The following is a 13,120-nucleotide window of genomic DNA, read 5'->3' on the forward strand; positions in this document are numbered from 1 at the left end:
TCTGATCAGACCTGAAGACTCATGCCTGTTGATATCTGATCATTTTTTCCCGAGTCAAGAAAAAAAAATTTTTTTTTTCAATTTGGCTAATTTATTTTGATGAAATTAATTAGTAAAATGTTATATGACAACTTGTACTACTGCCAAAAAATTTCACACCTTGATCACTTTTAATTTATTTTATCAGATAAAACCATTTGCTTATTTAAAAAATGCAGGGAGGATTTAAAAAACAATAGTGCCATATTCATTTAAAATTGTTAATAATAAAATGATTAAAGAATATTATGAGGGTTTTGAGGCTCAAACGTGAATTCTGAAGTTCTATTTTTACCCTCAAAGTTGTAAAACCGTCTGTAAGTAGGATTTTGAGGTTCAAATCGTGACTACTCTGGCGGTTTCATGCTTACGGTAAATCCGCGGTGACACCATAGTGAAAAGATGGTCGATTCACGGTCGTTTCACGTGACGGCTATTTCACTATCTAGTTAGGGTTGTAGTACGGTGAAATCACTGTCGAAAAACAGTATATTCGTTCTGTTGCGTCACTAACTACGGATGGTAAATAAATGTTGACTTATCAGCAGTTCTATGGTGAAAAGACCGTTCCTAATTCGTGGAACTTTAGCATTTCTGTTGTCAGTATGGCGTGCTTCTACTGCGGAAAAATGATTTTTTCAAAGTGAACACCTCATAAACTCATAGTGATATCACTGTCGACCTACTATGGTTCGACGATCGTTCGACCGTCAACTCACAGTAAAATCAACTTCTTTTCACCGTATATACTCGTTCGTTTTCTTCCGGACAAATGATGTAAATGCTGTTCAATTATTATTTTATAAACAGTGTAGAGTGCTGAACTCTATTGATATTTCACATTAAATTTAGTTATTTGTAGTTAATTTTCAGAATAAAAAAATTTTTTAAATAAACGCTTTAAAAATTTTATTTACAAATTAATATTTTTTCGCTCGATTAAAAAAAATAACACGTCACTTATCACGGTGATAATAAATTCAAAAGAATCCATGTATATCATCAATGCAAGGCCACAGTTTATTTCAAATAACTGTTCAGAAATATATTTAAAAAATGTCAGCGTTAAAAGCTGAAACAACATAATAACTTACAGAGTGAGGAAAAAATATTTATTTTTTGACACTATTCGACAGTTAATAAATTTAATAATCACATCAATATTTATATGACAAACACAAATGAAGGAAAGCTTATGAAATAAAAAATTTTAATTATATGTTTTTTTACAGAATCAGGATATTTCAAGATACCATGAAAAATGTCCTTAATTATAATGGTATAAATATAAAAGAAAATTTCATCAACTTTTAATTAAAAACTGCCTGTCCCTGTTTAAAAATATTGATTCAAACTCACTACCATTTAGTAGACAGTGCCATGGCTAAGCGGTACAACGCTCGTCATGCTTGCTTGAGACTGGTGAGGCGTGGGTTCGAGTCCCGGTGTGAGCTGAAATTTAATTTTCAGTGAACATCAGTGCTCATAACTCACGCCGGGTTGTACATGCTTAGTAGTGTATCAATGAGTTAGTAATTAATAAGTTAAAAAAAAATCCGTAAATACTACTTAAAATTATTATTGTCCTAAAAATACTAAATTTTTCATTTTGGAGAATTTTAGCATTTTCAAATGGGATTTTTTATGAGTAGGTTATACAAAGGCGGTCAAAGGAGCGTTATTCGACAAAGGAAGGAACGTGAAACGACGGTAAGTCGACAGCAAAACGACGGTGAAACGACAGTGAAACGACGGTGAAACGACTTTGGATTCACTCCTATTTTACTGTGTAACAACAGTGCTTTGACTGTCAAATAACTATACATTTATAAACTTTTTACTATGGTTTCACTCCATAGTTGCCATATAAAAATGTCATTTGAACCATTTTACCAAGGTCTAATAATCTGATATATACCATATTTTAACAGTAGTGAAATGAAACAAAGTCACCAATGTTTCACCGTGAAATTACTACTGTAATACTAAGTTCTCACTGTTGACCATAGAGGGAACTACCGACTTTCCATAGTATTTTCACCGTGACCACAAAACCGCCAGGGTACTTTCCATATTAAAATCTATCTTGAAATTCCAAATTAGCCCTCAAAAACCTCACTGAGGATTTTGAGGCTCAAATTGGAATTTATATTTCGACTCGGGAAGAATTATATCTTGACTCAAAAAATTCGCTTTCTCCAAAACGGTGCTCTTGGTTTAAAATTCTTGCCTTTAAGTTAAGGGGGTATTCTGGTCTAGAAATTTGAAAAAATCGATTTTTTTTTGCATATTTTCAAAGTTTAGACCCTTAAAAATATGTCCTTAAATGAATTTTTCAAAATTCGAATTATTTTCGAAGATACAGTCGATTTTGTGACGCAGCATCTAAGCCGGCCGATCGTCGCGAATCACACAATAAACAGTGGCAGTTCCTGGAAGACTTGAGCACTCGTTCTTTCCAAGAACTCTTTTGTTTTCGACATAAGCCTTCATATATATTCAATATATATTTTTATACTTCTATATATACCTTTATACATACTTAATATACTAGGAATATACATACTAAATATACCAGGAACTGTTCAATGCGAAAGTTATAATGTTGATATTGTTTATCATTTATTATTCTGTTCAGTTTAGTTTCAATCTTGAAGCGAAGTAGACAAGTGCTCTGTGGATAGTTTTGTGAAATAATAAATTTTGTTTTTTTTATTTGCTTAAAAATGGATAGAAAAAGTGCGCGGGGGAGCAGTAGTCGTCCAGATAGGCACAAGAAGAAACGATTTTCATCAAATCAATTTACCGCTGAAAAAGATTGTAGTTATACGAGTGCTTCCACAGCAAAGTTAAAAAAGTTTGGAGATGAGGAAATAGTTATTAACAAAAATTTTGGGTACTGTCTTCTGGAATTTTTCTCAGTTTTTCAAACTCTCTCAACTTTAATTGTGTGTGCTACCTGCAAAGAAGAAATTAAATTTTCTCAAACGGCACCACGCGGTTTAGGATTTAAAATTACATTACAGTGCAGTTGTGAAAATGTTCGATACATTCAATCATGTCCGTTGGTGAACAAAGCTTATGAAATTAATCGCCGGATCGTTACAGCTATGAGACTTTTAGGAGTAGGAAGAGAAGGAATAAATATTTTTGTAGTGTCATGGATGTATGCAACGCTTTATGTATCAGTACTTACTACAGTTGTCTTGATAATTTTTACATACAGCCGCAAGTGCAATTTACGATCAGCTTATATCAAAAGCTGTAAAAGAAGAGCAAGAATTATTATCAGAATTTGAGCCTAATGAAAATCGAAAACACTTGACGGTTTTCTGGAGATGGCACCTGGAAGAAGCGAGGGTTTACTTCACTTTTGGCGTTACAACCCTTATTGGTAAATACAGTAAAAAAGTTATCGATACTGTCGTAAAATCTAGTTTTTGCCAAGGCTGTAACTTGTGGTAAGAAAAGAAGAAATCTGATCCTCAAGCTTATCAAGATTGGTATGAGGAACATGAAGATTCATGTGCCATCAATCATCGGGGAAGTGCTGGGAAAATGGAGGTAGATGCTGTTGTCGAGATGTTCAACAGATCGGTCGAGAAGCACGGGGTAAAGTACATAAAATATATTGGAGATGGAGACTCCAAGACATTTAAAGGTATTCTTGATATCAACCCGTATGATGATGATCCAGTCGTAGAAAAAAAAGAGTGTGTTGGGCATGTCCAGAAACGTATGGGTTCCAGGTTGCGTAAAGCAAAAAAAGACAATAGTGGTATTGGCGGCAGAGGAGCTGGTAAATTGACAGATAAAGTAATCCATGAGTTGAGTTTATACTACGGTCTGGCAATTCGTCGGCATCCTGATTGTTTGCAGAGTATGAAGAATGAAATATGGGCTACTTATTATCATAAAAGTTCAAGCGATAAGAATCCACAACACATGTACTGCTCAACTGGTTCGTCAAGCTGGTGTAAATGGCAACAAGCCTCAGCTGAGAACACTCTTGAAGAGTTTGTCCACGAACATCCCCCCCTGGATGAAAAAGTACTGAAAGTAATTGAGCCCATTTATACCAGTTTATCGTCTGACGATTTACTACATCGATGTTTGGGATCCGAAACTCAAAATAACAATGAATCGCTCAATTCATTAATATGGACTTTTGCTCCCAAGCATATTCACGCTGGATCTCAAACAATTCAAATTGCGAATTATTTAGCTGTTGCCATTTTTAATGAAGGTTATTTACCCATCTTAAAAATGATGGAACTTATGGGCATCACCGTTGGTACTGAAGCTCATTCATTTGCTATCAGACGTAACGAAGTTCGGATTGAGCGCTCCGAGCTACGAGCTACTGCTGCTTCCAAAGAAGGCAGAACAGCTCGATTAGCTGAAAGAACTTCACAAAACATCGAATATGAAGTTGAGGAAGGCCCAATGTATGGATCTGGAATCGCCGATTAATCCAAAGTGAGTATTGAATGTTATTATACGAGTTATTCTACTATAATTGTTTCTCAAACTTTAAACGCGTTTTTCTCAAAACTACTTTTTTTGAAGTGGTTGACATGATATCTCAAGTTCTACCCGACCGATTCTTTTGAAATTTGGTGGGAATCTTCTTTATATATCTCTCTATCGCGTCTGCCTTGGATTTTAAAAAATTTCAATTTGGAGTATTTTTAAAAAATTCGAAAAGGTCAAAAAAAGGGGGTAAAAAAAAAATTGATATTTCATGTCGACGCCATTTTGTGAATTTTTTTTTTTTTTCTTGACTAAGGTCAACGCGATAGCGACATCTTTACAGATTAAGAATTTTTCAAATTTTTTTGTTTCAGATCACTACAAGGGCTGGAATCATGTCAACCAGGGTGCACCGTTTTTTTTGTAGCCCCCACTTCACCGACCTGTAATTTGTCCAATTTATCATTTTTTTTTTTTTCAATTTTTTTTTATATTCTTGAAACGTTAATAAACATCATATAAAAAAACCTATAGTAAAAATGTTCTTAATTTTTTTTTATGTTAGTTTGAAAAATGCCTAAAATTTAGGCTTCTAGACCAGAATACCCCCTTAAGGTATTAAGTTAAATTTTTCATCAGTGTAGTATTTATTTATGTGTCATTTTGGTTTGTGGCACCTCTTGCAGCATCAGCTCCATACCAAGATTTAAATTACATAAAAACTGTGTATCAATACAGGACGAGTGATAAGAAAATTTCTGAGGCAATATTGCACAAATTCAAAAACCATCTGTGGTATTTAACTAATGAAAAAGCTGCTTTGACTTTTTTTGATCCAAATATATCATTTCACGTAAAACGAAAAATGATTAAGGTAGTTGGGTCCTGCAAGGCATATTTCAAGAAAATTATGAAATTTTTTTTTTTTGAAAGATAAATATACTGATAATTCCCCACCAAAATTTCAAATCACTCCACCACACCGTTTTTAAGTAATGAATTTCGAAATCGCATTTACACGCAGAGGTATAGAGAGATGGTAAAGTTAGTATGAAATCTTTCGTACCACTCGAGTGATGCAAATAATTTCATACTAACTTCATTCATAAATTTATAAATGTTTATAGTTATGGTAAAATTTTATAGTTGGTTATAATAATTTCAATAGAGCGCAATAGAATTGAAATTGCATTTATAAATTTATGCATGTATTATTCAGAGCCTGATGAAGACTCAATAAAGAGTCGAACGTCACAATGATAACAATAACATGATTGTTTTATTTGTCATTTATTGATTCCAACTACCTGTAATTTTTTTGTATCATTTTATGATTTTGGATGCGATAAAAAAATAGAAATTATTAATCATTTTATATTTTGTCAGTTCCATCTCAGTTTTTGAAATGATTTTTAATGATTAATTGTGAAATTTCCAAAATGATGTACATGATTTGGTATGATTAAAAATGATTAAAAAATTAATTATTCCAAATCACTTTGTTTAATCAGGGTTATATTAATTTTCTATTATTATTATTATTGTAATTATAATGTATTTTTTTTAATTGAGAAAAATTTTTTTTTTCACTTAAATTAAAAATGATAGTGAAATATCAAGAACCGCTCGCAGAAATTTGCAAAGCACTTATTTGTCCACTGTTTCTACGAATAAGTATATAAATTTTGTGAAATACACCCAACTTAGACTTATTACTATACAAGTTAAATAGACGCATTGATAGTTTCAATAAATATTTAAATTAAATTTTTCCCGCTCATAACATAAGTTGAACACATCTGATTATGTTGTCGGTTTATGAAAAAAATCTTAAATTTTAACATAAAATGAAAGTTGTGTTGCATATGGTTCCATCTATCCAAATTAATTTTTTTTATCAAGGTAAAAGAAATCTATGCCATAGGAATTGTAAGTTATCAGAATTATAGGCAATCGGATTTCTGTGTAATCGGAATTATATCCAATAAAATTTCTAGGCAATCGAATTCCAAGTAATCGGGATTCTAGGTAATCGGTAATCTACTTCATAGGAATTCTACGTCATTGATAATTTGGGTAATCGAATTCTGGGTTATGGAAATTTAGGTAATCAGGATCTAAGTCACCGGTAATCTGACTAATTGGTTTATAGGTAATAGACGTCTTCCCACACATAATATTCAAACGAATCTAGCGGTTCCACCAAGAAGTAAAAATGAAGTGAAATCCATCTACCACAAGCTCCACTCTTAAAATATACCATACACAACGGCTAAATGAACCTAGCGGTTCGAGCCACAAATTAAAAAGAGAGAGAGAGAGAGAATTTGTTATTCACATAGAACGCTCTTTGACTATAGCTTGGTTCAATTAGATTTCATTAAAAAATTTTAACCTGTTTTATTTTATGCCTTTGACTAAAATTACTCTTAAATATTTTTACTTTCAAATAATTTTAATTGCAAATATACTACACACTCTAGTGTGTAGAATTTCACATTCTCATGTGTTAATTTGACACACTAAATCGTGGAATTAACGTTAGTTTGTGTAAAAACAGTAAGTAACACAAATATTTGTATCAAATTTGACGAAAATTTTTTTACTGTGTAGTTTGATAATTCTATACAAAAATGTGATAAAATTATAATTTTATAACACGGACTACTGTTTTTCACAGGTTACTAAGTCGCAATGGCTTGTCTAAAGACCCTCAAGCAGAATATCGACACTATTGAGTCTGTGTTTTCAAAAACACATGAAAGATTTCAAACATCCTCGGCGACCTTAGACGAGTTGATATTTAAATTCATCGATGAAAATGGTAAAAAGCACTTGATATACGGAAATATTACTGAGGCTTATCCCACAATTCCACCAGTGTGGTTTACAGATTCTGAAAAACCTGAAGTGTTAGAAGTCGTGCAAAGCTTAAGCGAAACATCAGGTTCCGATAACTACATTATCAATCAAGTCATAAAGTTGATTAGGCAATTGTGTCGTCGTCATTTTTTACCCGAGCCACCAGAAATTGTTCAATTGGAATCACCCACTCCTTCAACGTCGAATGCTAATGTTGATGAAGTAATACCATCACCATCAGTCCAAGCTGATGACCCTAAGGAGGATGATGAAGACAACGATTTTGAGGAACACGATGATGATATTGCATTGGAAGAGATTGACGTTAAGAAAAGAAAGTCTGATGAGTTTAGTCTGCCGAATATGGATGCACAAAGTATAAAAAGAATTAAAGAGGCTAGTAATGTCGTTGGAAGCATCCAAGCCAACGATCGTTTGTTGAAAGAGCTGTCTATTGTTTATAAAAGCGATTATTATAAAAAAGGAATGTTCACCGTTAATTTGATTGATGACTGTCTTTATGAATGGGAAGTAAGAATAAAAGAAGTGGATAGTGACTCAGAACTAATGAAAGATATAGAGCTACTCAAGATTGTAGAGAAGAAAGACAGTATTCTTCTTCGAATGACCTTCTCAGCAAATTTTCCATACGAACCGCCATTTGTAAGAGTGGTACACCCTGTAATGATAGGTGGATTTGTAACACAGGGTGGCTCTCTTTGCTTGGAATTGCTGACTCGGCAAGGCTGGAGTTCTGCGTACAGTATTGAATCTTTGATTATACAGATAATATCGAGTTTAGTGAAAGGTAACGGCCGGATACGCCGATTTGCCATGTCTGATTCGCCTACAGTAAGTTCAGAGAGTGTGTACACTCTTGCTAATGCTCAAAGATCGTTCCAGAAAGTCATAGAAGTGCACACGACCCGTGGATGGCACACTCCACCAAAACAAGATGGTTGAGAACTATATAAATGAGACGACAGTGATTGATTCATCACATCTAAACACAATAATATAAGTTTTGTAAAGCATGCATTTTTTATTATGAATATAGTAGAAAGTAAATGTTGGTGATTGTGAATTGTAATTCCTAAATTTATTGAAAAAATATAATATTCCTATTCTTCATAATCAATAATTTTATACTGATTTTAGAGATGTGGTAATAAACAGGGAATTTTTTTACTTCTTAGTTTAGTCATTTATATACTGATCCACTTATTATTAACTATTTGTAGTACTATTGCAGATTTTATAAAAAGAGATTAAAAATTATTTTTGTAATTATTTACTCAAGGCTCAGTTTTCAGTTACTCAAGTGTCAAATATTTTCATAGACGAAGAGTAAGTTTATAATCAAAAACAAATAAACAACCGGTAAATTCTTCATACATTTATCATTTAATTTCCTGTGTCTTTTCATATTTAATTTTATCCCTTCCTGTACAAATATTAAGACAATTGTCTTTTTTTTTATTGTACATATGATATTTGATGATAATCGTCTCAATTCTAAAAACAAACGTAATTTTGATTATTGATTATAAATGATTATTTACATTAATTTCAAAAAAATTTTGCTTTTTTAAACAATTGTTTTTCATTAATTTTGTATTATATCGTTCTTTAATCGTTATGATTTGTTATTATAATACTCTGCCAATGATCAACTATGTTTAATTTACGTATATATATCGTTATTTACACCAATAATTCTAAAGTGATATTACAATTTTCATAAATCTAAAATTTTAATTAATGTTCGTATAATGTAAGCTTAAATTAACCTGATGAAAGTTAAATTCAATAGATAACAATTCCCGGCAAAAAATGATCAGACATGAACAGGCATGAGTCTTCAGGTCTGATCAGACATGAAAAATAACCATGCCTGATCAGGCATGAATTGACCTGATCAGACATGGTCAGGTCTGAAAGCCCATTGTTACTTTTAATTAATTATTTTGCTTAATTTTATGGATATAGTATTTAATAGAGTCATACGCAATTCTCTATAATAAATAAAAATAAAAAAAAAAATGATTACATATAATTGTACGGCTGTATCACCAGCAGTCACCCATCCAACTACTGACCACGCTCAATGCTGTTTAACTTTGGTGATATCCGTGCGCCTTGAAGTTCCCGCCTGCTTTGCTGCTATCTTATGAGACAACAATTCTATGAAGTACATAACGTATCGAATAAGTTTATCATAAATATAATATAAAAATTGATTTTATAATATATTTTGATAGTCCTAATTTATTTATTTAACCGAATCTCATTATAACATCACATTTATTTAAATAATAAAATAAGTAATGATTTTAATATTAGGCAGAAGCAGAGCATAGCAAAACATCCCATAGGAAATGTAACAAATTTTTTATTTCAAAATTATTTAAACGTAATGATAAAAATAATTTTGCACTTTTTGTGATGACCAAAAAAATTTTTTTCGTCAAAGAAAAAATTTTTATCACATCTCTCTCAGACTATGCAAGTCTGATCAGATCAACCCGGAAAAAAATGATCAGACCTGACCATGCCTGTTCATGTATGATCAGGCCTGAAATTAGACATGGTCATGCCTGTTCATGTCTGAAGTGTTAAATACGCTCAGGCCTGATCATACCTGTCCATGTCTGTTCATCCCTGTTCATGTCTAAAGCGTTAAATACGCTCAGGCCCGATCATACCTGATGTCCATACCTATTCATGCTAAGGACCAAATATGCTAAGAAAAAATTTTTGAATATGTTCAGTGTATGTACATTAATTTCGATTAATAAATTTGTAAATTATCAATAAACGGTATATTTTATTATTCAATAAATAAAAGTATTTTGATTATCATTAAAAACCTACCGTAGGGTAAATTTAATTAACTTTTATAGGCATGGACAGGCCTGATCAGACATGAACAGACATGAGCGTATTTAACCCTTCAGACATGAACAGACATGGACAGGCCTGATCAGACCTGAGCGTATTTAACCCTTCAGGCATGAACAGGTATGGACAGGCCTGATCAGAACTGAACAGGCATGATCAGACCTGAGCGTATTTAACCCTTTAGACATGAACAGGCCTGTTCAGGAATGATCAGACCTGAGCGTATTTGACGCTTCAGACATGAACAGATCTGATCAGACATGAAAAGGCATGAACAGGCCTGATCAAACCTGAGCGTATCTAACCCGTCAGACATGAACAGGTCTGATCAGACATGAACAGGCCTGAGCGTATTTGACGCTTCAGACATGAGCAGGCATGGACAGGCATGATCATGTCTAATTTCAGGCCTGATCATACATAAACAGGTATAATCAGGTCTAACTTCAGGCCTGATCATACATGAACAGGCATGGTCAGGTCTGATCATTTTTTCCCAGGAATACAAAAAAAAATATTGTGAAAAAAAAGTAGTAACAAAATTCTAATTCAATATTATAAAACAAAAAGTGAATACAAATACAATTCGAGACAAAACTATTTCACATACTTACACAATGGAAAAGTTGTCAGATTTTCATTATCTTTAGTGTTGTTTGTAATAATATTGAGATAAGGATATTACAATCCTAGAAATAAAATTTTTGGAAACTGTACATTAGTTTCACGGATTTCAATACTTCAATCCATAACAATATTTAGAATTTTTTTAACAATTATACTTTTTGTCATGAAATTAATCAAAAGTCGGATAATTTAAAAAAAAAAAATTTTTTTTCCAATTTTATTTTTTCAATAAAAAATAAATTTCGAAAACGTGATAAAATTAAAAAGATTTACTCCATTAAAACATGCAGACACTTGAAGATTTTTTTGTTTTTTTTTTTTTAATAGCAAGCTAGGTGTAGAAAATTATTTTATAGAAAATTGGACTGTTTAACTAAATATGGACTTTATTAAATACATTTTTCTTGCTATAATCTATTAGTAAAGAAATTTTCAAAAATTGTCAGATATCTTTCAATTTCAATATCAAAAAAGTTTACATTTTATAAATTTTTTTTTATAAACAAAATATGAAAAAAAAATACTTTAAAACGGTTGGCTTTTGTGGACACGTTTTATGAACGATTTTTAGTTGACTTGAAATTGTCGTCAACAATAAAAGCTTCAAAAGTAATGGAAAAAATTATTCTATTATTATTTATTATTTATTACAATAAATCCACAATAAAACAGAATAATTTGGAAAAAAAGTGAAAATGAATTTATCAGACATCTAACAATTATATGATTCTTTTTATTGAAAAAATAATTAGGAAAGAAAAAAATTCTTATAAAAATTTCACGTGTAGAAAATTTGAAAAACCACAAGCACAATTTTCTCAAAATATTTTTTTAGTCTTAATTTAATTAAAAAAAAAAAAAATCCAAATATTTTTAGGTGTCTGCTGATTTCATATAATAAAAAAAATGTTTTGAAAAAGTTAATTTTCCGATTTTTCCTGCCATTAAAAACAAAGTGACCAAGAAACTAAAAAAATTACCTATCTTTTTTTCCGTAGCATCAAAATTTGAATAGCCAAATACTTACAAAATGAAATATCAAAAGTTGTTAACTACTTTTTAAATACTACCACGGAGCTTAGATAGAAGGAGAACGCACGCAATGTATAAAGATGTCCTCGAAATGAGGGGAAAATAAAGTTTCATTACAGAGCGCGCAGCTACTGTCTCGATCCACTTTTTAAATTTAGCGGTTAAAAGTATTCGATCAAATACTTTATCCATAACCAAAAATAATGATTAGGATTAAATAATTGTTATAAAAAAAAGGATAATTAAAACTGTAATTCATGGGGTGAAATTATTCAAAATACGTAAATGTTCCGTAAATTAATAATACATTAATTAATTATAAAAGAAACCTCTAATTTTATATTGCTTTATACTTTCAATATGTCTTGAAATTGTCAAATACATTACAAAAAGATTTACTTTTTAGTTAATAGTTATTTAATAATTAAATTATTATTATTATGTATGGTGAAATAGTTATTTGATAGGAATTAAAAATAAAAATTACATATTAATTTTTATTTTAAGAAAGTTCGGCTGCCCAATTTTAAAACACAGTAATTGCAAAATTTTTATACCTGATTTTTTCTAGTATTGTTGCATTTTTTATAACTTTTAGGATATAATTTCAAGTATTTCTTCTTAAAAATATTTATATTAAAGTATTTTCTATTCACAAATCAAATTTTTCATCAATATCTATCTAAGCTCCGTGATACTACTCCGAGAACATTGAGGACCGTTTCACCCGTCAGAGGCGCTACCCTAGCGGTTTTGTAAATGCCGAAAAAATGTCGCAATTATACAGTATTAATGCGGTATTTTTTCAGCATTTTTTCGGTTGTTTTGGTCAGTTTTTTTATCTAAAATATTTAGAATCTTTACGCTGAAAATGTGGCATATTTACGGTAATAAGGCGGTAAAATGATTGTATTAAAACCATATTTAAAAGATGGTGTCAAATTAAATAACGCTCGGACTGGGATTCGAACCCAGAACCTCCTGGGGACATATCGGCTACTCTACCATTTGAGCTACCCGGTCTATACCACATTGTTTTTTTTGCTTATTCTATATACATTAAGCCACACCGTCCATCTTACGATAAGCATATTTAAAATTAAATAATATAATTATATATGTGAAATAATATAACTTATCGATTTTAGAAAATTTGCAATTTTCTAAGTGAGAAATTAAAAATTGA

The 13,120-nt window shown here is 31.2% G+C and overlaps 1 protein-coding gene across 1 annotated transcript; it reads left to right on the forward strand.

Moving 5' to 3' along the window:
- Positions 1-7,206: 7,206 nt before the first annotated feature.
- LOC123270049 (ubiquitin-conjugating enzyme E2 Q2-like) lies at positions 7,207-8,337 on the forward strand. Its single transcript, XM_044735988.1, has one exon. It carries the CDS (start codon positions 7,207-7,209, stop codon positions 8,335-8,337), a length of 1,131 nt encoding a protein of 376 aa, XP_044591923.1.
- Positions 8,338-13,120: the final 4,783 nt, after the last annotated feature.

The sequence above is a fragment of the Cotesia glomerata genome, linkage group LG8, assembly GCF_020080835.1.
Source record: "Cotesia glomerata isolate CgM1 linkage group LG8, MPM_Cglom_v2.3, whole genome shotgun sequence".
NCBI lineage: Eukaryota > Metazoa > Arthropoda > Insecta > Hymenoptera > Braconidae > Cotesia > Cotesia glomerata.